Here is a 21,293-nt window from a genome sequence, read left to right as displayed (position 1 = left end):
TATATACAGTATATACATATATATATATACATATATACATATATACATATATATATACATATACGTATGTATGTATGTATATATATATATATATATATATATATATATATATATATATATATATATATATATATATATATTGTTACAGATTTGGGAACCCCCCCCCCCCCTTCACTTGTAAATATCCCCCTTTGTAATATAATCCCCTATTATTAATTATTAAATATCGCACCCTAGGCCATCGCAATACGCAGCCAATGTTAGAATCATCTTGCTAATTATTTCCTATTCTATGTTTACTTAAGGCTCTGTATCCACTAGATTGACACCACGTTGCATTAACAAATAAGGATAGCTCCCCTTCAATAACTCCATACCCCAGCAAACTCTCTATCTCTCTGCAAAGCAGCTCGACAAGGGTGGGGTGTGCGCCCTCTCAACTGGCCTTGGTTTTAAAGCTGCGTTCGCCGCCATTTTGAACATGTGCTCCGTGCTCTGTATTGGACAAGAAGGCGGGGTCGCCGAGAAGAGGCGTGACTGTGGCTCGCCACAAGGGCGGAGCTGTTCAGCTCTGTTACCAAATAAGGCTACAAACAGAGCACGTGGGCGGGACCCAAACGGCCGCGGGCGTGTCGCAACCCCGCTTAATATATGCGTTTGAGGATCGCGCACAGAGGAGATGGGAGGAGACGAGCCGTTGAGACCAGCAGAGGCGACGAGTGCGCAGCAAAAGAGGGTTGCCTGACGCGAGAGATCGTGCCTTGCCTGAGAGAGGAAATCCCATTATTACTGGCAGAGAGAGAGGGTCGTGGCGTCGACGCGGCAATATCTGTCCCAGCAGTTGTCGGGTTCGCTAAAACCAACGACGCGAGGTCGGAACGGAACCTCGACGGCTGAACGAGCCGAACCGGCCACCTTTGCCAGCTGAACGGACCTTCTCCTGCGATTCCTGTCATCATCCCCGTGTGAGTCTGTCTTTGTTTGTTCTGTCTGGATATAAGTAAGACTGTATAGATAAGGCTGCCCTGTGTTCTTTTTACATCCTTCTACCTTTGAACAGCTTTGATCTTTCTTTTCCTCTTGTGTTTGTTATAATAAATGTGTGCACTTTCTCCAAGCTTTGGATTCGTCTCCATCCAGTTGCTTTAGTCTTTTCTGTCCATTGGTCTACGTGGCACGATTAAAACCGCTATAATCGGGTTAGTAATTGTTAACGGCCTGGGTCGTGACTCGCTTCGCTCGGCGTGTCCATTACCGTCGCGACTCGGGCGGGGCTGTCTCCTCGCTGGTTGGGAGGTCACGGTAAGCAGGTATTCGGGGGGTCTTTATTTTGGGCCTCTGGCCCGATTACCCTGGCCGTGGCTGACCACCAGTGACGTCACAGACCCCCAGGATCGGCGACGGCCAGTATAATGGACAAGGGGTTAACCCCCCTTGCTAACGGGAGAGCCGTCGCAGATCTGTAACAAATGGTGTCTGGGAGTGAGATTTGAGGCCCGAACCAAAGTTTTTATAACATCAAAAAATTTGGTCAAAATTAAGAGCGCCCGAAATTTTAGAATATCCCAAATTTGAGTCGTGCCATGGAGGACCAAGGCAACTGGATGCTCAGAGGGATGAATTGGGACAGATGAGGGTGGCATCTACAAAAGAGATGGAGGAGATGAAAGAGGGGATACGACGAGGTGTAAGTGAGGAGGTTTCGGGGCTACGCGAGGAGGTAAAGCGAGGTGAGAAGCATATGGAGAAAGAGGTGAGGAATAATACGGCTAGGTTACAGGGGGGCATAGAGGGTCTGACGAAGGGAGTAGAGCAGCTGACAGTAGGACAAAGGGAACTAGTGGACCAAGTGGAAAAGAACACTGCAATCATCAGGGGTTTAAAAGCGACACAAAAGGACATTAGAAATGAATTAATAGCGACACAGAAGGAATGTCAAACGGTACATGAGGGATTGACGAAGAGGTTGGAAGAGGTGACAGAAGTAATGGAGACGAAGGACCGGGAGGTAAGGACGCACATAGAAACGGTTAAAGTAGCGATGGAGGAAGAAATAGAGGGGGTGCACCGGGAGCTGAAGGAGGTAAAGGAAAAATTAGAGGAGGTGGAAGAGGGGGTGAGTGAAATTAAGAAGAGACAGAGGGAAACTAAGAGGGAGATAAAGGAGGAAGTCATGGAATATGTACAAGGTCTGTGTTCAAATCATGATGAGGTGCTCACTAACCAAATAAAAAGTTTGCAGGTGGCAGAGGAGGTGCGACGACGAGGTACGGAGGTGAGTGGCAATGTATATGATGTGAGGGGAGATTCAGTCGGCAAGGGGGGCAGTGTAGGTCACATGTGGGGGGTGTACGTAGGGATGAACCTTTCTCAGCTCGCTCCCATGCGCCCCTCATTCTGCATTGCCTTGTTTTGATGTGTACCCTTGCGCCCTGACCCATTACTCACCTGTCTTCTGTCTCCCTGTCTCCCACCCGAGGACCGTGCTCTCTGGGCACTGGGGGGGGGGACGGGAAGGATGTGCCGGCAATGTATTTGTGTGCCCGCACTTCCGCTGCCTGCTGCCTGGACCGGTACACCTATGGACCACGCGAACTGTGTGACCAACCCAAGTATTGACCACGGGTTTTGTGACCAAGCACCACCCACTTATGGACCCCACGGGATGGGGCCTGGCATCTCTGCTGGGACAGCTTAGCTGCCAGCATGCTGGCTTGCGGACCTCGGGAGGGGGCACCTAAGCCTAACAGGTGGACCACCCTGTAGTCGGCCCCTGTTGGCCATAAATTAAAAAGGTGGACACTTTTGTGCCCTTTCTGTGCTTTCCCCCCTTATTTCTAAATAGGCCGCAAGCCAGGAAGTCCAGCCAAGTAAGAAGACAGAAGATCGCCATCGGCAGACCATCGGAGCACGGCGGACCATCGGCCGTGCTGACACCACCAGTGACATTTGAACTTTGTTTGAAATAACTGTGCACTGGATGGTGCTAACTGCATGGCTGTATTTTGGGTGTGGTGCTTTATTGGTGCTTATGGTGCTTTTATCGGTGCTCTGAGGTTGTTCTGCATATCAATGCGTGCCTCCGAGCACCCGTGGGTTGGTGTATCGGTGCAGTGCAATGCCTTTCCTCTCCTTTTCAAAAACAACATCTGCATTTTGTTTCCCAAAAGAACAGGTCCTGGGTTAGTGTTGTAAATACCAAATAGTGTAGTCTCTTGTAAATAAGCTCCCTACCGTAAATGTGTGGTTTGAAATTAATTCCGCAATTCGGTGAGTTTGTGGGTGTAAGTCTGTTAGACAGAATGCAACATGGCAGGGGACATATTTAATTCCCTTGTAAAACTGTCGCACTCAGGGTCAGTGTAATATCAGAGGGTTTTACATCTAAGTGCCACACGAAAAGTAAAGTTGTCGGGCCAGGGACGGCCCTGGGAAAGAGAAGGGTGCAGTGTTACAGATTTGGGAACCCCCCCCCCCTTCACTTGTAAATATCCCCCTTTGTAATATAATCCTAAGTCTCCTTCCTCCTAAACCAAACCTGTCTCCTTCCTCCAAATCCTGGTGGCGTCGGGTCAAATCCGTTTCTGGTGTTTGTTCCCCCTCCATCCCCTCCCTTACCTCAAATGGCCACACAGTTGACATCGCACGTGACAAAGCCGAATGCCTCAACTCTGTGTTCGCCTCGAAATCCTTAGTCCCAAACCCATCTCTCTCTGTTCCCACCTTTCCCAGTCAAACCCAACTGCTCCTGGACTCTGTGTCCTTCTCTCCTGACAAGGTGGAGGAGTTTTTGTCAAACCTCGACTCTGATTCTGCAACTGGACCAGACGGCATCAGCCCACGGGTCTTAAAATCCTGCTCTGCCGCTCTATCTCACCCTCTCTCTGTTCTTTTCACCCTATCTTTTGCTCAAGGTCATCTGCCAGCATCCTGGAAATCAGCTAACATTACCGCTTTACACAAAAAAGGTGCAAAAACAGATCCTTGCAACTACAGACCAATCAGCCTGCTCCCAATTATCAGCAAAGTCATGGAATCCATCATTGCTTCGGACATGAAATCTTTCCTCTTCTCCAATGGCTTGATCTCTGATCATCAATTTGGTTTCAGACCAGGTCACTCTACTCTGGACATGCTGCTTCTGCTGTCTCAACAATGGATGGAGGTCCTCAATGCCAAACAGGAAATCAGAGCTGTCTCCCTTGACATATCAAGGGCCTTTGATACGGTCTGGCACCCAGCTCTGCTCACCAAACTCTCCTCCTATGGTATCCATGGAAATCTCCATGCATGGCTTGCGGACTTCCTCTCTGGTCGTAGTCAACGTGTGGCCCTGAATGGATTTCTCTCATCTCCCCTTCCTGTTCAGGCTGGAGTTCCCCAAGGAAGTGTGCTGGGCCCTGTGCTTTTTCTGGTCTTTATCAATGATCTCTCTGACTCTCTGGAAAATCCTCTCTATCTCTTTGCTGATGACTCCACTCTCTGCCGCTCCATTTCTCTTCCCTCAGATCGGCAGTATGCAGCCTCCTCACTCTCTGAAGACCTGGACAAAATCACAGACTGGTCAAACAAGTGGAACATGTCTTTCAATCCTGCCAAATCTCACTCTCTTACTATGTCTCTCCGAAAAGATCGACTGGACAACCCTCCCATCTACTTTCTCATCAATCCTCTCCAAGAAGTTCTGTCACTCAAGCTTTTGGGTCTCACTATCTGCCATGATCTTTCTTGGGAAAACCACATTTCCAAGCTGGCCTCCAAAGCCAGTCGCCGACTGGGCATCCTCCGTCGTGCGAAGTCCTTCCTCGGCACACCTGAGCTCCTCACCACTTACAAGGCTTTCATCCGCAGCTCAATGGAATACTGTTCTCCCCTATGGGCTGGTGCTCCTGCCTCACACCTGGCTCGGCTTCACGCTGTTGAATCCAAAGCTTTCAAAATCATTTGAATCTCCCGCGATGAAGCTATCTCTGAGGGCCTTTCACTCACTCACCGCAGGCAGGTAGGTGGTCTTTCTGTCTTCTACCGACTCCTCTCCGGCCTTGCTCCCCCAGCTCTCTCTGTGCTCTGTCCCCCAAATATTCCTACAGGTCGCACAAGATCTGCCAGCAACCCTCTGATGGTTAAACTGCCGAAATCTCGGCTCTCTGCTCACCTTCACTCTTTCATTCCTCTTTTCTCCCGCCTGTGGAACAAACTCCCACACTCCCTTCAATCCCTCTCCTCCCTCCAGGTCTTTAAAACAGCTGTTCACCACCATCTCTTATCTTCCCCCATCCATAACCTTGATCTTTTCTACCCCCACTAATTCACCCCAGATCCACCTTGTTTGAAATTCCAACTTATTTCCTGGAAATCCTGGCAGTGTCCATATGTTTATACCTCTCCCACCCCCCCCCCCTTCACATGCCTCCCCCCTTCACATGCCTCCCCCCCTTCACATGCCTCCCCCCCAAAGCCCTCTCCCTCCCACAGATCTCTCGATGTCTCCATGTCTCTCGGTCCCTGCTCTCAAATGTTGTGTTTGTGTCCTTCCCCCTCTCTCCCCATCTTGTCTACCGCTCCCGATGTTATTTGTTTTATGTCTGTTTGTCTTTCTGTGTGATTAATGTTCGCTCTTTCACGAGCCTCGATCTTGTATACAAAAAACAAAAAACAAAAAACAAAAAAAATAAAAAAAATCCCCTTTTATTAATTATTAAATATCGCACCCTCGGCCATCGCAACACGCAGCCAATCTTAGAATCATCTTGCTAATTATTTCCTATTCTATGTTTAATTAAGGCTCTGTATCCACTAGATTGACACCACGTTGCATTAACAAATAAGGATAGCTCCCCTTCAATAACTCCATACCCCAGCAAACTCTCTATCTCTCTGCAAAGCAGCTCGACAAGGGTGGGGTGTGCGCCCTCTCAACTGGCCTTGGTTTTAAAGCTGCGTTCATTTTGAACATGTGCTCCATGCTCTGTATTGGACAAGAAGGCGGGGTCGCCGAGAAGAGGCGTGACTGTGGCTCGCCACAAGGGCGGAGCTGTTCAGCTCCGTTACCAAATAAGGCTACAAACAGAGCACGTGGGCGGGACCCAAACGGCCGCGGGCATGTCGCGACCCCGCTTAATATATGCGTTTGAGGATCGCGCACAGAGGAGATGGGAGGAGACGAGCCGTTGAGACCAGCAGAGGCGACGAGTGCGCAGCAAAAGAGGGTTGCCTGACGCGAGAGATCGTGCCTTGCCTGAGAGAGGAAATCCCATTATTACTGGCAGAGAGAGAGGGTCGTGGCGTCGACGTGGCAATATCTGTCCCAGCGGTTGTCGGGTTCGCTAAAACCAACGACACGAGGTCGGAACGGAACCTCGACGGCTGAACGAGCCGAACCGGCCACCTTTGCCAGCTGAACGGACCTTCTCCTGCGATTCCTGTCATCATCCCCGTGTGAGTCTGTCTTTGTTTGTTCTGTCCTGGGTATAAGTAAGACTGTATAGATAAGGCTGCCCTGTGTTCTTTTTACATCCTTCTACCTTTGAACAGCTTTGATCTTTCTTTTCCTCTTGTGTTTGTTATAATAAATGTGTGCTCTTTCTCCAAGCTTTGGTTTCGTCTCCATCCAGTTGCTTTAGTCTTTTCTGTCCATTGGTCTACGTGGCACGATTAAAACCGCTATAATCGGGTTAGTAATTGTTAACGGCCTGGGTCGTGACTCGCTTCGCTCGGCGTGTCCATTACCGTCGCGACTCGGGCGGGGCTGTCTCCTCGCTGGTTGGGAGGTCACGGTAAGCAGGTATTCGGGGGGTCTTTATTTTGGGCCTCTGGCCCGATTACCCTGGCCGTGGCTGACCACCAGTGACGTCACAGACCCCCAGGATCGGCGACGGCCAGTATAACGGACAAGGGGTTAACCCCCCTTGCTAACGGGAGAGCCGTCGTCCCAGATCTGTAACAATATATATATATATATATATATATATATATATATATATATATATACATATATATATGTATATATATATATACATATATATATATATATATATATATATATACATATATATATATATATATATATATATATATATATATATATATATATATATACATATACATATACATACATATATATACATATATGGATTTGTGTATATGTACAGTCACGTGAAAAAGTAAGTACGTACACCCCATGTAAAGTTTGACTTTTTCAACATATTTCAACATGCAGCTATTTGATCTTCATTTCAACAATATTGATAGATAAAGGTGATATAATATAACAAATATCATGAAACATTTACATTTTGTAGTCCATTGTATAATTTAAATAAACATAAATGCAAATTTCGCATGTGGAAAAAGTAGTGTACACCCATACATTTATCACTACTTCAAATACCTAAAATTAGAATCAGGTGCACCAGCTCAGGTGCAAATGATTAGAACATCGTTAGAGAGGATCTTGGAGGAACCTGTCTTATTTAAACCTCACACATTTAGTTTGGTTTGCTCTTTGTTGTTGAAGTGTGCGGCGTCACCATGCCTCGATCAAAAGAGCTCTGAGGCCTTCAGAAAGAAGGTTATAGATGCCTACGAGTCTGGGAAGGGATTTAAAAAGATCTCCAAACAATTTGAAATCAATCATTCGACTGTCCAGAAGATCATCTACAATTGGAGAAGATTCCAAACAACTGCCAACTTGTTCAGGCCAGGCCACCACAGCAAGTTCAGCCCGAGAGCAGACCGCAAGATGCTGAAATAAGTCTCTAAGAACCCCAGAATGTCATCATGGGACCTACAGGTAGCTCTTCCCACTGTTGATGTCAAAGTGCACGAGTCTACCTTGAGAAAGAGGTGGCACAAATTTGATCTACAAGGGAGGTGTGCCAGGAGGAAACCTTTGCTGTCCAGAAAGAACATCAGGGCAAGAATAAAGTTTGCCAATGAACACCTCGGCAAAGTCCAACACTTCTGGAACAATGTGCCCTGGACAGATGAGTCAAAGGTAGAGCTATTTGGCCACAGTACCAGAAGACATGTTTGGCGAAAACCAAAGACAGCATTTGACCACAAGAACCTGACACCAACTGTAAAGCATGGTGGTGGAAATATTATGGTTTGGGGCAGCTTTGCTGCATCAGGGCGTGGGCAGCTCACCATCATAGAATCCACTATGAATTCTTCATTGGACCAGAGGGTGCTTGAGAGTAATGTGAGGCCATCTGTCGGAAAGTTGAAGCTCAACCGAAGGTGGACTTTGCAACATGACAATGACCCTAAACATACCAGTAAATCCACCAAGGAATGGCTGAAAAGAAAGAAATGGAGGGTTCTGGAATGGCCAAGTCAAAGCCCGGATCTAAATCCCATCGAGATGTTGTGGGGGGATTTGAAACGAGCTGTGCATGCAAGAAACCCCTCAAACATCGCACAGCTGAAAGAAATCTGCATGGAGGAGTGGGCAAAAATTTCTCCCAGTCGATGTCAGAGACTGGTAGACAGTTATAAGAAACGCCTACTTGAGGTTGATATCTGCCAAAGGGGGCAATACCACCTATCAGAGCCAAGGGTGTACTTACTTTTTCCACATGCGAAATTTGCATTTATGTTTATTTAAATGATACAATGGACTACAAAATGTAAATGTTTCATGATATTTGTTATATTATATCACCTTTATCTATCAATATTGTTGAAATGAAGATCAAATAGCTGTGTTGAAATATGTTGAAAAAGTCAAAACTTTACATGGGGTGTACTTACTTTTTCACGTGACTGTATAATGTATAGGTATTGCACATAGTAAGCACAATGGCTCACCCCAGGGCAGCCATTAGGCTGCTTCAGGCCAATCCCTGGTCCCACTCCAAACAGATTGTGACGCGCCACTCCCTCTCTCCCCAGCACCACCATCAGTGGCGGCTCACTCTCCTTTCGCGGATGCCTCCCCCACACTGCAGCATGAGTGTGTGCACATGCACATGTAGCTCCCCTCAGTGCAACGTAGTCTGCCTCATGCTGAATTAAAAAAATTAAGATTTGAGTTTCATTTAGTAGTCTGTGCCAACCGACTGGAGATTCCTACCATCATAGTGCGATGTACCCAGATAATGAAAGAAATTGATCATGACGTCGATATTACACACCTATTCTGGCCATGATATTGTAGACTTTGTGATAGGATAAGATTAAGTATCAAGTTAGGACCTTTCCACAGAGACACTACGACCTTGTTTAACATAACGATGCACTGAGGTCTTCCAGCTGGAATGTACAAAACGTAACCCAAAGTTATTTACCATCTTTTGAAAGAGTTCTTTCCACATACGTGTTCCAAGGTCACCCAAAGCAGTAAGAGTTGAGATCCGTCCCCATTCAGGCCCCACTCAGGAAAACAAACTATTAGTAACAACTGGGTGTATCCATTCCATCTCGTTCTTTTTCACCTTTGTAACACCAATCAATGTCTGCCCTGCATTTCGGAAGGGACGCCAAGCCAGCCTTACCGTCCGCTGAACATTAGTCTGTGAGCGATATCAATTGCACCTTTTTGAAGAGGTAGGCCACTGTGTGCACCTGTATCATAGAGGGGGGGGGAGGGGGGGGGGGAGATACATGTACATGATGATACAGATATGATTCTTCAGATGGATTATATGGAGAAATCGATGGATATTCTGCTGTTAGTTTTTTATTTTTAAGTAAGCTTCATGATCTGATACAAAGTTCCACATCTGCATTTGGAATCACCTTCTGTTTTCCTGCCAGTACAGTTATGGTGCTTCCGGCATGGTATGATTTGCGTGATGCACGGACGGCTGTTTTTCCCTGATTAGAAATTGGGAAAAGCGTTTGGTGTTTTATTCCCCATCCGTTCCTTCCCAGGAAACCAATGCATGGTTTCCAACAACCAATGTGTAGATGGATTGTGTAAATACTAAATGTCACGGTTTAATTAAACAATTCATCAAGATGGAAGCGTATCATATAACATAGAGTGGCTGAATTTATTAGATGTGAAAAAATTTGCATTCTGGTTTTGGCAAACAACGGGAAATTCGTTGAGAAAGTATTTCAGTTTTGTAATTTGTTAAAAAAAAAATTAAAAATTTAACAGAAGTAATAAGGCACCCTGACAACGCATTTCCCAGATACGTCAACATGGGGAATATATCAGACCTGCTTTGTTCAAAAGGGACACTCAGATGACGTCAGCATTGTTTTAATGTTTTTTTTTCATTGCTCCACCCATTTTATTTAAAAGTAACCCGACACTATCTTATTTTGAGGTATGAGCACTCACCTCTGAGCTGCCTACCCTGGGTTCGGGTCTCAATGCAGCTATAAACTGCCATCCTCATGTTTCACATGATGGCGAGGCACCGTCCCTCAGATGTACCTTAAATCGCGTGTCCCGTCTGTCAGCATTAGTTGGTAGGCATTAAAGCTCCCACGATTTCCTTCGTGAAAAGTAGGTGAACTATCTCCGAACAATGTACACCCTGAACAAATTACAAATTCCTGCCTGGCCTACAGGGAGCAAGTAGTTCGCTCTTCTTGGAGGTTCCTTGGTCCAGGGAAACATCTTCCGATTTCAGAATGCCATAGCTATCTGTGCAGCAGCTTCTGCATTCGAAACTAAAACGGCACTTTTCAACGTCACGCTGTCAACCTATATGCAACACATTATTACATCATTATGCATACGTGTACCACTTTTGATTTAAATCCCTTCAGTTGTTCTCAAGTATCACATTTATACCTGACATGACCTCTTGATGCCGAAATCTAATCGGTTCATCTTTGCATCATAATCGGTACTTATACCAAGTATGGTCAAAATCCCCATCCTGGGATCTCCAGGAGTAAAATAGGCTATTTAGTTTTCCCAATTTCAGCTTTAGTCTCCAACATTCTCAGGTTTGGACTCCCGCATAATATTCGCGTTTGCATAACGTTCATTGTGACGATGTTTTCATTGTGACGATGTTGTTTTCCCGGGTGCCGCACAAACGGCTGCACCGATTGCTGCACAGCTGCACCGATCGGACTCGGTGACCTCGGACAAAGACCTTTTATAAGGACACGGGTTGAATCCCTGCTTGAGAGAATTCCAACCCCCTCGCCGCCATCACGGCCGTCTCTCCAACTTACAATCCCACCAGATATGCGGAAAGGACGATCCAAAACCAATATAAACAACCTCATAACCACCATAACACAAGTTAACACCATAACAGAATTTTTCCTAAAATGACCTCTGACTTTGATCTCTTGACGCCATAATCTAATCAGTTCATCTTTGCATCATTGTACATACATGTAGAAAGTTTGACTTGGATCCCTTCAGCCATTCTTAAGTTAATCCAGGAACGAAATCCCATCACGGACGGACAACCCGAAAACACAATGCCTCCAATGACTAACCCTAACCCGAACCCTACCCTAACCCTAACAACCTTACCCTAACCTACCCGAACACTAACCCTAAATGGTAACAGCGGAAGCATACAAATTGACAATTTGGTTCATGTGAACGACCTTCTTCGGATCCGAAGGGTAACCACCGCACTCTGGTGCATTATCTCGCCGAAATTGTTGTGAAGCAAAAATAAGTGGATGTAACTTATTTCGCTATTTAAGACGAGGCAAACGATCATGTTAAGATTATTGATGATGTAACTTCAGATGGGAAACTTGCTGTTTCGTATTGACTTGTTTTGATTGAACGAAATATTCTGGATGAAATGTCATCTGCTTTGCCTGGAAAGTATTTTGAAACCAGGTATCTCATTTGTGTTTTTGTTTCCTGGACAGGTCCAAGCGATCGAGAAGAAGCTCGACTTCCTCATCGAGTTTTACCGACAATCTATGAGCAAGGGCTCGATCCATGGGTCACAGCTAAACATCCCGAATGCTGGTACGGATGACGGCTGCGAGACCCCCGGGTCCACACCCCCCAACGAAACGCAAAACTGCGACCCCAACTTAAGGTCTCCTCCGACACGTCGCTTCGACCACCTGCAGGTTCCCATGAGGCAGGAAAGTCCTGGCCTGAACTGGTGCATCGGAGAAGGTTCGGTAGAGGAAACTACAATGTCGTTGTCAAAATCCACATCGTTCGTCGCACAGACGGAGCGGGACATCACGATAGTCATCAGCCCATCTTCGTTGGACGTTTGCACGACGACAGATGCGAGGGATTTGCCAAGCTCAGCATCTACCTCCTTGACTCTCGCGAGAACAGTAGATGTGTCCGAAGCAGAATCTGGAATGAATCTGGAATCTGGAATACCCCCATTACTTGCCGTCGAAGAGATCGACGAATCGTGTGTGGCCGAACCAGAGAGCTGCGAAAACAGTCTTGGTTTAGGCGAATCACTCTCTCGCAGTGTTGGCCTGGATGATGTAAACACGAGAGAGGAACCACAGGCTTGACCTTGACTCTACCAGACAACACAAACTTTTGAACGTTTCAGGAAATGCATCTTTGAATTCTGACATTTCTACAATAGCTTAGCGTTTCCAAGGCAACAACAATGAGGAAGAAGAGGTTGCTTTGTACTTTTACTTCCGCAATGCGAGCTGTCTTGGAAACCTCCTCCGTCCTATTTTTCTTAACTCACACTCAGAAGTCCCCCACCTACCGACTAGATCTTATTCTTACAGTGAAACCAAAAATCTGATGACTGAGCTTCGGACGAAATGCTTAACTTTCGTTTCCAGGAAGTAGAATGGATCCAATTCAAATTGAGCATTTTTCTTTTGTTTTTTTTTCTTCTGTTTTTATAACTCGAGTATCTTCACACTTCGGCGGAGCTGTCTCGCTGCAGGAAAAGTTAATCACACAACTAAAGCAAACACTTAATGAATATTTTATGAATAACCAGCATGAAACTCAGCCGAGCTTAAACTATTACCGATTCATAAGCTGTTAACTATTTTTTATTACGTAAAACCAGCACAATGTAAAATCTATTGTTATACGGCAATTTGCCGGCACTGTTGAATACACCACCCTACTGCGGAGGTTGTATGTGTGAAGAATGTAAATGCACCATGCGGAATTACACACACACACCAGCTCACCATCGTCCCATATAGTCAGGTTCACTATGTTTTTTCGTTCAATTTTTTTGGAGATTCGCGAAACTATACATTTTTGGAATATTCAGAGCATGAGGAATCCAAAAACTAATGTTGGCATTTGCGGAGACACCTTTGCGAAAATGACACTCAGGACAGTGATGAAGATCTGTAAAAGCATATTCCTGAACCTAGTAGATCCTGTGTATAGGACTTATAGTTCAATCTGATACTAACAAGGCTGCTTTCTTGCTTTATAAACCCATACCCATAACTTCAAAGGACTTGCAATATCATGTATTATGTAATACAGTTATATCACGAATATAAAGACTATGGTTTTCAATTACCTTTGTTTGTTGCTTTTCTATAATCCTGAGCACTATTTTGAGGCCTTTATTGGATTCCTTGACCCAGAAAACATAGGATTGGCATATTTAATTAAGTTTCTAGGTTGAGTAGAAGCCGAGATAGCGCAAAATATGTATTTATGGCGGCCATTTTGAAAATCCAAAATGGCGGCCATGCAGGTGTCTGTGCAAATGCCAACATTGATTTTCGGATTCTCCGTGCTCTGATGATTCCAAAAATGTACAGGTTTGCTAAAAACCCAAAATTCTGAACGAAATTTTATTTGTTAACATGGTGAACCTGACTAATGGGGATGCCGACACAAATGTAACGCACGCATCCTGGATCCGGTCTCCTGTCATGCATGTGCCGGCACCGCTTGCTGTTAAAGAAAGAAAAAAAAAGATCCGTATGTATACAATTTGCTGGGTTTTAATAAAACTGGTCGATCACCAACTATCATCCCTTAATTTTCCTTCCTTGGTTATAAAATACACGCGCCCAGGCTTATCTTTTGAAAGTCAGTCTTTAAAGCCACGGTCCCATAGAGCCTGCGTTGGTATACGATGGCCCACGATCACTCTGAACAAGTCGGCATGAACTGATGATGATGAAGTGATGGCTTATGGCTGGGGTTTACATACCCCCAAAGTAGCTACGAGAACGCACGATGATCCTGCGTCCTCGCAGGATTGTCGTACGTTGTCGTACGATATCGTACGACGGTCTACGATTGTAGGATCGTGGACCATCGTAGACCATCTTTTGAACATTTCAAAAGATGATTTTCCAACCTCCGATGGCCACAAAATCGTACGTCGACACAGGATGGGCTCCACGATCCTACCATCGTAGACCATCGCAGGCTCTATGGGACCATGGCTTTGCTGGTGCATCTTTTGCGTGTCGGAAAATGAAGAACGTGTTGATGGCGTGGTTATACGGAGGAGTATTGGGGGGGAAAACGCAACGAAAGATCGCCATGGTTAATAAAAATAAATAAATAAAAACCACCATTAGAGGCCATTTTTCCCTGCAGAGCAGGGGTTGGCCTTTTTCTGGCACGTGGTCCCCTTTTTACTCCCGCCGATTCCTCGAATGCATTCGCTCGTGTCCGTCCGTGTGTGTGTGTTCGTGTACAAGATATCTGGAAAAGTTCTAAACGGATTTGGATGAAAGTTGGTGGGATGATTGCCCTTGGGATAAGGAAGAATTGATTAGTTTTTGGTGAAGCTCAGGATATTATTCCGGATCCAGGATTTTTTTTTTCTGTTTTCCTTTAAAAACCATTTTCTCTGCAATAATTGGACCAATTGAGAGAAAATTTTCACCATAGGAGGGACTCAGTCTGTAGAATATTTTTATGGTAATTATGACGTCACAGGGGTCACGTGGTTCGGCCACCATATTGTTTTGAGTGAAAAACACTAAAATCCAATTTTCTCCAAAACGCCTGAACAGATCGAGGCCAAACTTTGCAGGCAGAATCGCATACCCATGACGAACAAATAAGTCAGCGAGCATGACATCATGCATCACATAGTTTCAGAGTTATGAAGTTTTTAAGCACAAACCTTTAAAACCTAGCTCCTCCCTCATTTGTGATCCAATCGAGGGAAAACTTCACAGATCTGTTCAGCATATCAGTCTACTAAATTTCCTTTTGGAATTTGCGATAGGTCACGTGGTTTGGCAGATATCGTTAATTAAACGCAAATAATAAAAACATTTATATCTCTTGAACCACTTCATTGATCGACGTGAAACCTCATACTGTAGTAGAAGTCATGAAGAGTAACAAGTGTGCAAAATTTGAAGATTGGATGTACGGTCTGGAAGCTAGAAGTTGTTATTGCGTGAAGAAGAAGAGTCTTCGACTGTGGACGATTAATTATTTATCACATGTACAGACTTGCAGGCATCGTTTGACACAATCTCCCGGGTTAATTTGAACCTCAAATAAAATTATAATTCCAGATTTCTCAATGGCTGAGGTATATTAACAAACGAATAAAACAGTTTTTGGCAAAATTCCGACTTTTTTTTTTTTTTAAGATCGCATATTCACCCAGGGTTGTGAGAGGCTGAAGAAGAAGAAACCTTGCTTGGGCTTCCCAGACCAAATAAATAATTCTGGCTCTCCGATCTTCAGGTTTATTACTCCCGCCAGGGAGTAATGCATTCGATCGTGTCCGTCCGTGTGTGTGTGTGTGTGTTCGTATGTTCGTGAACAAGATATCTGGAAAGGTTCTGAACGGATTTGGATGAAAGTTGGTGGGATGATTGCCCTTGGGATAAGGAAGAATTGATTAGTTTTTGATGAAGCTCAGGATATTATTCCGGATCCAGGAATTTTTTTTTCTGTTTTACTGCATTAAAGCTTTTATTCTTATTCTTAAATGATGTTTTTCTCCTCTAATTCCGAGATATATCAAAATAAATTCTCTGACAGTTATGGCCTACTTTCTTTTTCATTCATTGTTTTGGGGAGAGGGGATGTGAAACAAAACGTATTGTTGCAACTTGACCCACGGCGGGAGTATGCGCTCTACTGAGTGGCGTTCTAGTTAAAACTTAAATTTTTATGGCCGGATGCTCTTCCTGCCGCCAACCCTGTTAGTCGCCTTTTACGACACACAGTGAATTAATTACCAGTGAACCGATACTCAATTTGCCGACCTCGGAAGGATGACAGGCTGAATCAAACCCCCTGGCGTTAATTCAGCGATCGACCAGGATTTGAACCCAGGATCCTAGGATCCCAAGCCGGAAAGATTGCTATGGTTAATGACGGTAATTAATTGTCCGCAGTGACTCGGAACGCTGCCATGGGAACCCATAACCCTGCCGATTCCTCGATTAAGGGCCAAGACAGGAGGAGCAAAAAAAAAGAAAAAGGTTGTTTTGAAATTGTGTTAAAATAGATCGTTTTGGCTAAAAGAGATCCGAGGCCCGACGGCTCGTGGAGGCTGCAATCCGAAAAAATAAATAACTTCAGGCACAGAAAAATAACAAGACTCATACTGTGAGCATTCTTTTTGAACCGGCATTAATCATTTCATTTGACGTTCCACAGGCAGACAAATCTCTGAGGCATGAAGGCCGCACAGTTTGAGAAATACAACTTTCTAATAAATACTCTTGTTACCTCGATGACTTATTGCCTTGTCTGAGTGGCAACATTTGGGATTTATTAAGCAGAGCAAGTTTTTTTTTGTCTTTTTTCCTTTCACAGCAATGTCTTGATTGTTGATAATGGTGATTTATTCGTAGACAATTACAGCAAAAAATTCATATCGGTCATTCGCATGCTTCTTGGCTTGGATGGTGCTCCAGTCGAGGACCTTTGAGTTTCTCCTCCACTGCGATTCCCTTCTCGGCTCCTGGAGGGGCAGGCCTTGGTCTGCAGCGTTTACTCGACTTGTCCCGTCGCTCATCTGATGCTTTCCTGCATGACCGGTGTATTTGTTAATATGCATGGCAACTTATGCGTGGATCATACTTTTAAAGTTTAAATTGCCCAGTCACGTGCAGTTACAAAATCGGTGACACCGGTAATCTCAGACACCTGCAGGTGCAACAGACTCGGTGTCGTCGTGGTTAGAGCATCCATTCTGAGTCCGAGACGAGGGTAGCTCGAACCCTGGCCGAGTCATACCAAAGTATCAAAATGGGCTGATTCCTTGCTCGACGCTCAACATTTAAAAGGATTTGAAGGAGCTAAATAATATTATGCCTTCTGTGTGCAATTTCTTTGTAAATGAACAAATATTATATTAATATCGTCGTATGAGCTGATCCATCGGACTTGGTACCCTCTTCTGGCCAAAATGTGGTCATTACACATCCAGCAAAAGAAGCGCTCTCAATTACAAACTCAAAAACCTTAATCACAACATTTTTGTGAAAAATGAGGCCTTCGACCATATTCTAATTTAGCCATAAATCTGCGAAGATGACATAAAGCAATGGACGTGGTCTCCCTCCTGATACTGCTGAAGCTCAAAGTTCTGGATTCTCGCATTCGCCCTTGGCCATTCCAATTTGGTGATAAATCCGACGAGTTTGCCTAAGTTGTCTTCCTGCATTCAGGCAAAGAAAACTGGCTCACCCAATTTATTTTCTGGCTTTTTCTCCACAAAGCTTGCGCGCAACCGTGCACACGCATCGCAAATTAAGGGGCTTCAGCAACGTTCCTTTGAGACCTTCAAAGCTCGTGACGGATTGCGGTGCAATCAATTAATTGTGATTACGTACGAGAGATGCAATGCAGCCAATTAATCGGCGCATTGCAAGATTGAGAAACGGGTAGACGGACGGGCCTTGCGCAATTTCCATGTCATTAACAGTAGAAATAACTCGTGATGACGGTTTGGCATCTAAATAATTTATCTTGTCAAATCAGACTTGTTGACGAATTGCTTTGAAATAAATGCGCAGGAAAACCGGCAACCACATACTGTGCACAACGGGAATGGAATTCTACCATGTTCGACTGGATTCCCGTCGCTTTGATCAAGTTTTGCACGTCCCACCTTTCCTTGTGTGCATGTGGATTTTGTCTCGAGCGGCCACGGCCGGCGACTCCATCCTCCAGCGCATTACTGGACGCCAGGGTGGACGTCCCCTGTGTAGTCGACGTGCCCCGGGACCGCCGTGCCCCGCGACCTAAGGATGGTCCAAGCAACGCTTGGGAATACAGGTCATGTGAATCCTCAAGGACCCGCCGACCTGACTTCTCAAACCTTTGGTTAGGGAGGTGGGTACACATGAAAGTCAAATGAGTTGGTTCAGATTTAACCATTTTTCTAGTCTCCATGGGCAGCTGATACACATTGGTCAGGCTTTCACTAACCCCTGACCCCTCTCTCCACACCAATCACCAAGAGGCAATTTACACTTTACTAGGCTAACAGTGTGTTGAAAGTTTTTCTCCATTCAGAATTTACGAGGGAGTCAGAATCCAATTGGCGCCTGTAATCGGAAGGTCGGTAACGTGGCATAGTTTTCCTGCTTTGTTATTGAAGGATAAAGCCCATACCTACAGACAAATGCAGTGGATATAGAGCAACAGGTAAGCCTGTATAAAAGGTAAAACAAGCGTTACGCCTAGGTCCCCCGTCCGTGAAGTGATGCGAGTTGACAAAGTGGAAGATGCAAGGCGGCCATCTTGGAGTTTGACGTGGCGACCCAATTTTCAATAGCGTTCTTCCTTATGCATAGATACACCCACACACCAGATTAGAAGTTAGTACTTCGTTTATTTTAAAAGATATTTCGCTCACAAGGTTCAGACATATACATGGCGGCGGCCATCTTGGATTTTGACGTGGCGACCCAATTTTCAATAGCGTTCTTCCTTATGCCTACATACACCCACGCACCAGATTAGAAGTTGGTACTTTGCTTATTTTTCAAGATAGTCCACTCACAAGGTTCAGACATACATGGCGTCAGACATACATGGCGGCGGCCATCTTGGATTTTGACGTGGGTTGCACCCACACACCAAATTAGAATTCGGTCCTTCGCTTATGCACGCACGCACGCACGCACGCACAGACGGACACATGGACGGAGGGGAAAACCATAGTCCCCCTTTCGCTCCGCGGTGCGACGGGGACAACAATGTTGGCCGAAACAAAGAGCATCAAATTATTTAATTTTCAACGCTAATGTTAATGTTTACATTTCAACGTAAATCAAATTTTCAACGTTAATCAAATTTTCAACGTTAATGTTGTTGAAACTCGATCTAAGCTGTCTCGCCGGGGTTCCAATTCCAACCAAGCTATAAACTGTCTTCCCAATGTTTCACAGGCAGGGTCATTCATCAATGGGTGTGCCGTCCCTCAGATGGACGTTAAACTAGTCATTCCGTCTCCCAGCATCCGTTGGCGGATCTCAAAGATCTTACGGTGTCCTTTGCGAAGAGTAGGCGAGCTATCGCAGGCACCTTGGCCATATTCTAAATTCCTGCCCTAACTTCTGCTGGGAAGGCAATGGAAAACCACCTCGTAAGTCCCTTGCCAATAAACTTCTTTGGCAGCACCGATGCTCTGTAACCGAGTATGGTGCATCAGAATCCGAGAAATCGAGTCGTTTTGTTTATGCGGTACACAAATGCGAGTTGGCCCTCACCTCCCTCTCCGCCGACCCAAAAGGAAGGCCGCCCACTCATGTAGAGTCTTGCAGCTGCTAACCCAAAAGACAGAAGGCATACCAGCGGCAAGTGTCATCAGGTACTTGGTCAGAAAAAGCGCAAGCTGAGGCCTTTTCACACCGGAATCCAAGGCCTGCATGGCAAGACAAGAGAAAGTGAAGAATTATTGAAAAGTTGGAATGTAGAGGAAACATGTAAGAAGTGCCTTTTGTAATATCGATTTGGAAACTTGTGAGAGAGTTAGAGGCGTATGATCCCACTTAGCTGACACTTCAAAGGAGTTGCAGTCTCGCAGGGTTTCTAACAAGGCAGCAAATTAAACACAAGATGAAAAACACAAACACAATTAAACACAAACATCAAGATGAACGGAATGAATTTTGAACCAAGGACATGAGTACAGTTCTCCAATTAATCATCAGCTTTCTCTTTTTCATAAGTAGCATGGATAAGAAAAAAATGAGCTCATTAAATTGCAACATAATTAAGTAACTAAATAAATAGGTAATTAAATAATTTAGCTCGTCCACGAGCGTCGATGTTGTAAAAAAAATAAAATAAATTACAATCAGACATTTATGAGCAAATGCAATATGTCTTCACCACCCAATCCACTTTAACCCCTTGTGACATCAAAACGAAGACACCAGACCAATGTCTACCGGCTCTAATCTGAATGAGGTTGTGGCGAGGTATTTTTGTGCCACGTCTTGTCTGGATCGGTTTAAACATAAACGCTCAGAACCATTAATGCTATGCAAATTTTGAACTTTGACCCCCTGCAAAATTGAAAGAACACTACGGATCAATACCTGCCTGCTTATTTTATGTAGGGCTCGTGGCAAGGTATGTTTGAGCAGGTTTTCTCTGCAATGGTTAAAAAGAAGTCTTGGCAAGCAAAAAAATTAATAAACAAGATGACATTGTGCAGAGTATGATACTTAAGCTCGGGTCAATCCGATTTGAAATGACGGTTTTACAGATGAAAATAGACGAGATTACAAGTTTGACCTTGAGATGACCTTTGACCTCAAAAATAGTTGGTTTACCAATTTAGTGACTCAATATGCAAATGCTGTTCAATTTTCAAGTCAATCGGATGAAAAATGACAATTTTATAAATTCGACCTCAAAATGAATAGGCTTCTTCCGTATGACCAACTCTACCATCTGGTGAAGTTTTGTAAAGATCAGTTTAAAATTGTGACCTGTAGGTGATTGACAAGACAGACAGACAGAATAACGCACAAGACCAACCAATATATTTGAAAAGCTTCGATTTTTTTTTTTTGTATACAAGATCGAGGCTCGTGAAAGAGCTAACATTAATCACACAAAAAGTCAAACCGACACATAAAACACAAAATAAGGGGAGCGGTAGACAAGATGGGGAGAGAGGGGGAAGGACACAAACACAACATTTGAGAGCAGGGACATCGAGAGATCTGTGGGAGGGAGAGGGCTTGGGGGGAGGTGGGAGAGGTATAAAACACATGGACACTGCAAGGACTTCCAGGAAAGAAGATGGAATTTCAAAAAAGTGGATCTGGGGTGAATTAGCGGGGGTAGAAAAGAGTAATAAATAAGAATTTTTTTTTTTCCCGCAAGTAATAAATAAATAAAGCTTTAATTCTGCAACCCCTTAACTTTGGCACCTGCAAGATTGAAAACGAAACACCAGATCAATGTTTACCGGCTTTAG

At 44.6% G+C, this 21,293-nt stretch overlaps 2 protein-coding genes across 3 annotated transcripts in view; one reads left to right on the top strand and one right to left on the bottom strand.

Annotated features, from left to right (window-relative positions):
* The window catches only part of LOC137439100 (potassium voltage-gated channel subfamily KQT member 4), a 333,803-nt gene extending 320,596 nt beyond the window's left edge, over positions 1–13,207 (top strand). The window contains exon 13 of the mRNA XM_078767763.1: positions 11,809–13,207. Coding sequence (XP_078623889.1) covers positions 11,809–12,429 — 621 coding nt within the window. The 3' untranslated portion in view covers positions 12,430–13,207. The remainder of the gene's footprint in view (positions 1–11,808) is intronic.
* Positions 13,208–16,581: 3,374 nt separating this feature from the next.
* Positions 16,582–21,293, bottom strand: part of LOC137412626 (frizzled-3) — a 102,491-nt gene continuing 97,779 nt past the window's right edge. For both annotated transcript variants that reach the window (XM_068097917.2, XM_068097916.2), the window contains 3 exons: positions 19,570–19,724; positions 17,964–18,173; positions 16,582–16,876 (listed from right to left, as the gene is read on the bottom strand). In XM_068097917.2, the coding sequence (XP_067954018.1) occupies positions 16,729–16,876; positions 17,964–18,173; positions 19,570–19,724 (513 nt within the window). In that variant the 3' untranslated portion in view covers positions 16,582–16,728. The remainder of the gene's footprint in view (positions 16,877–17,963; positions 18,174–19,569; positions 19,725–21,293) is intronic.

This window comes from Myxine glutinosa, chromosome 13, assembly GCF_964187855.1.
Source record: "Myxine glutinosa chromosome 13, kmMyxGlut1.1, whole genome shotgun sequence".
Taxonomy (NCBI): domain Eukaryota; kingdom Metazoa; phylum Chordata; class Myxini; order Myxiniformes; family Myxinidae; genus Myxine; species Myxine glutinosa.
The sequence above is the reverse complement of the archived record's forward strand: the minus strand, read 5'-3'. Positions and strand labels throughout refer to the sequence as shown.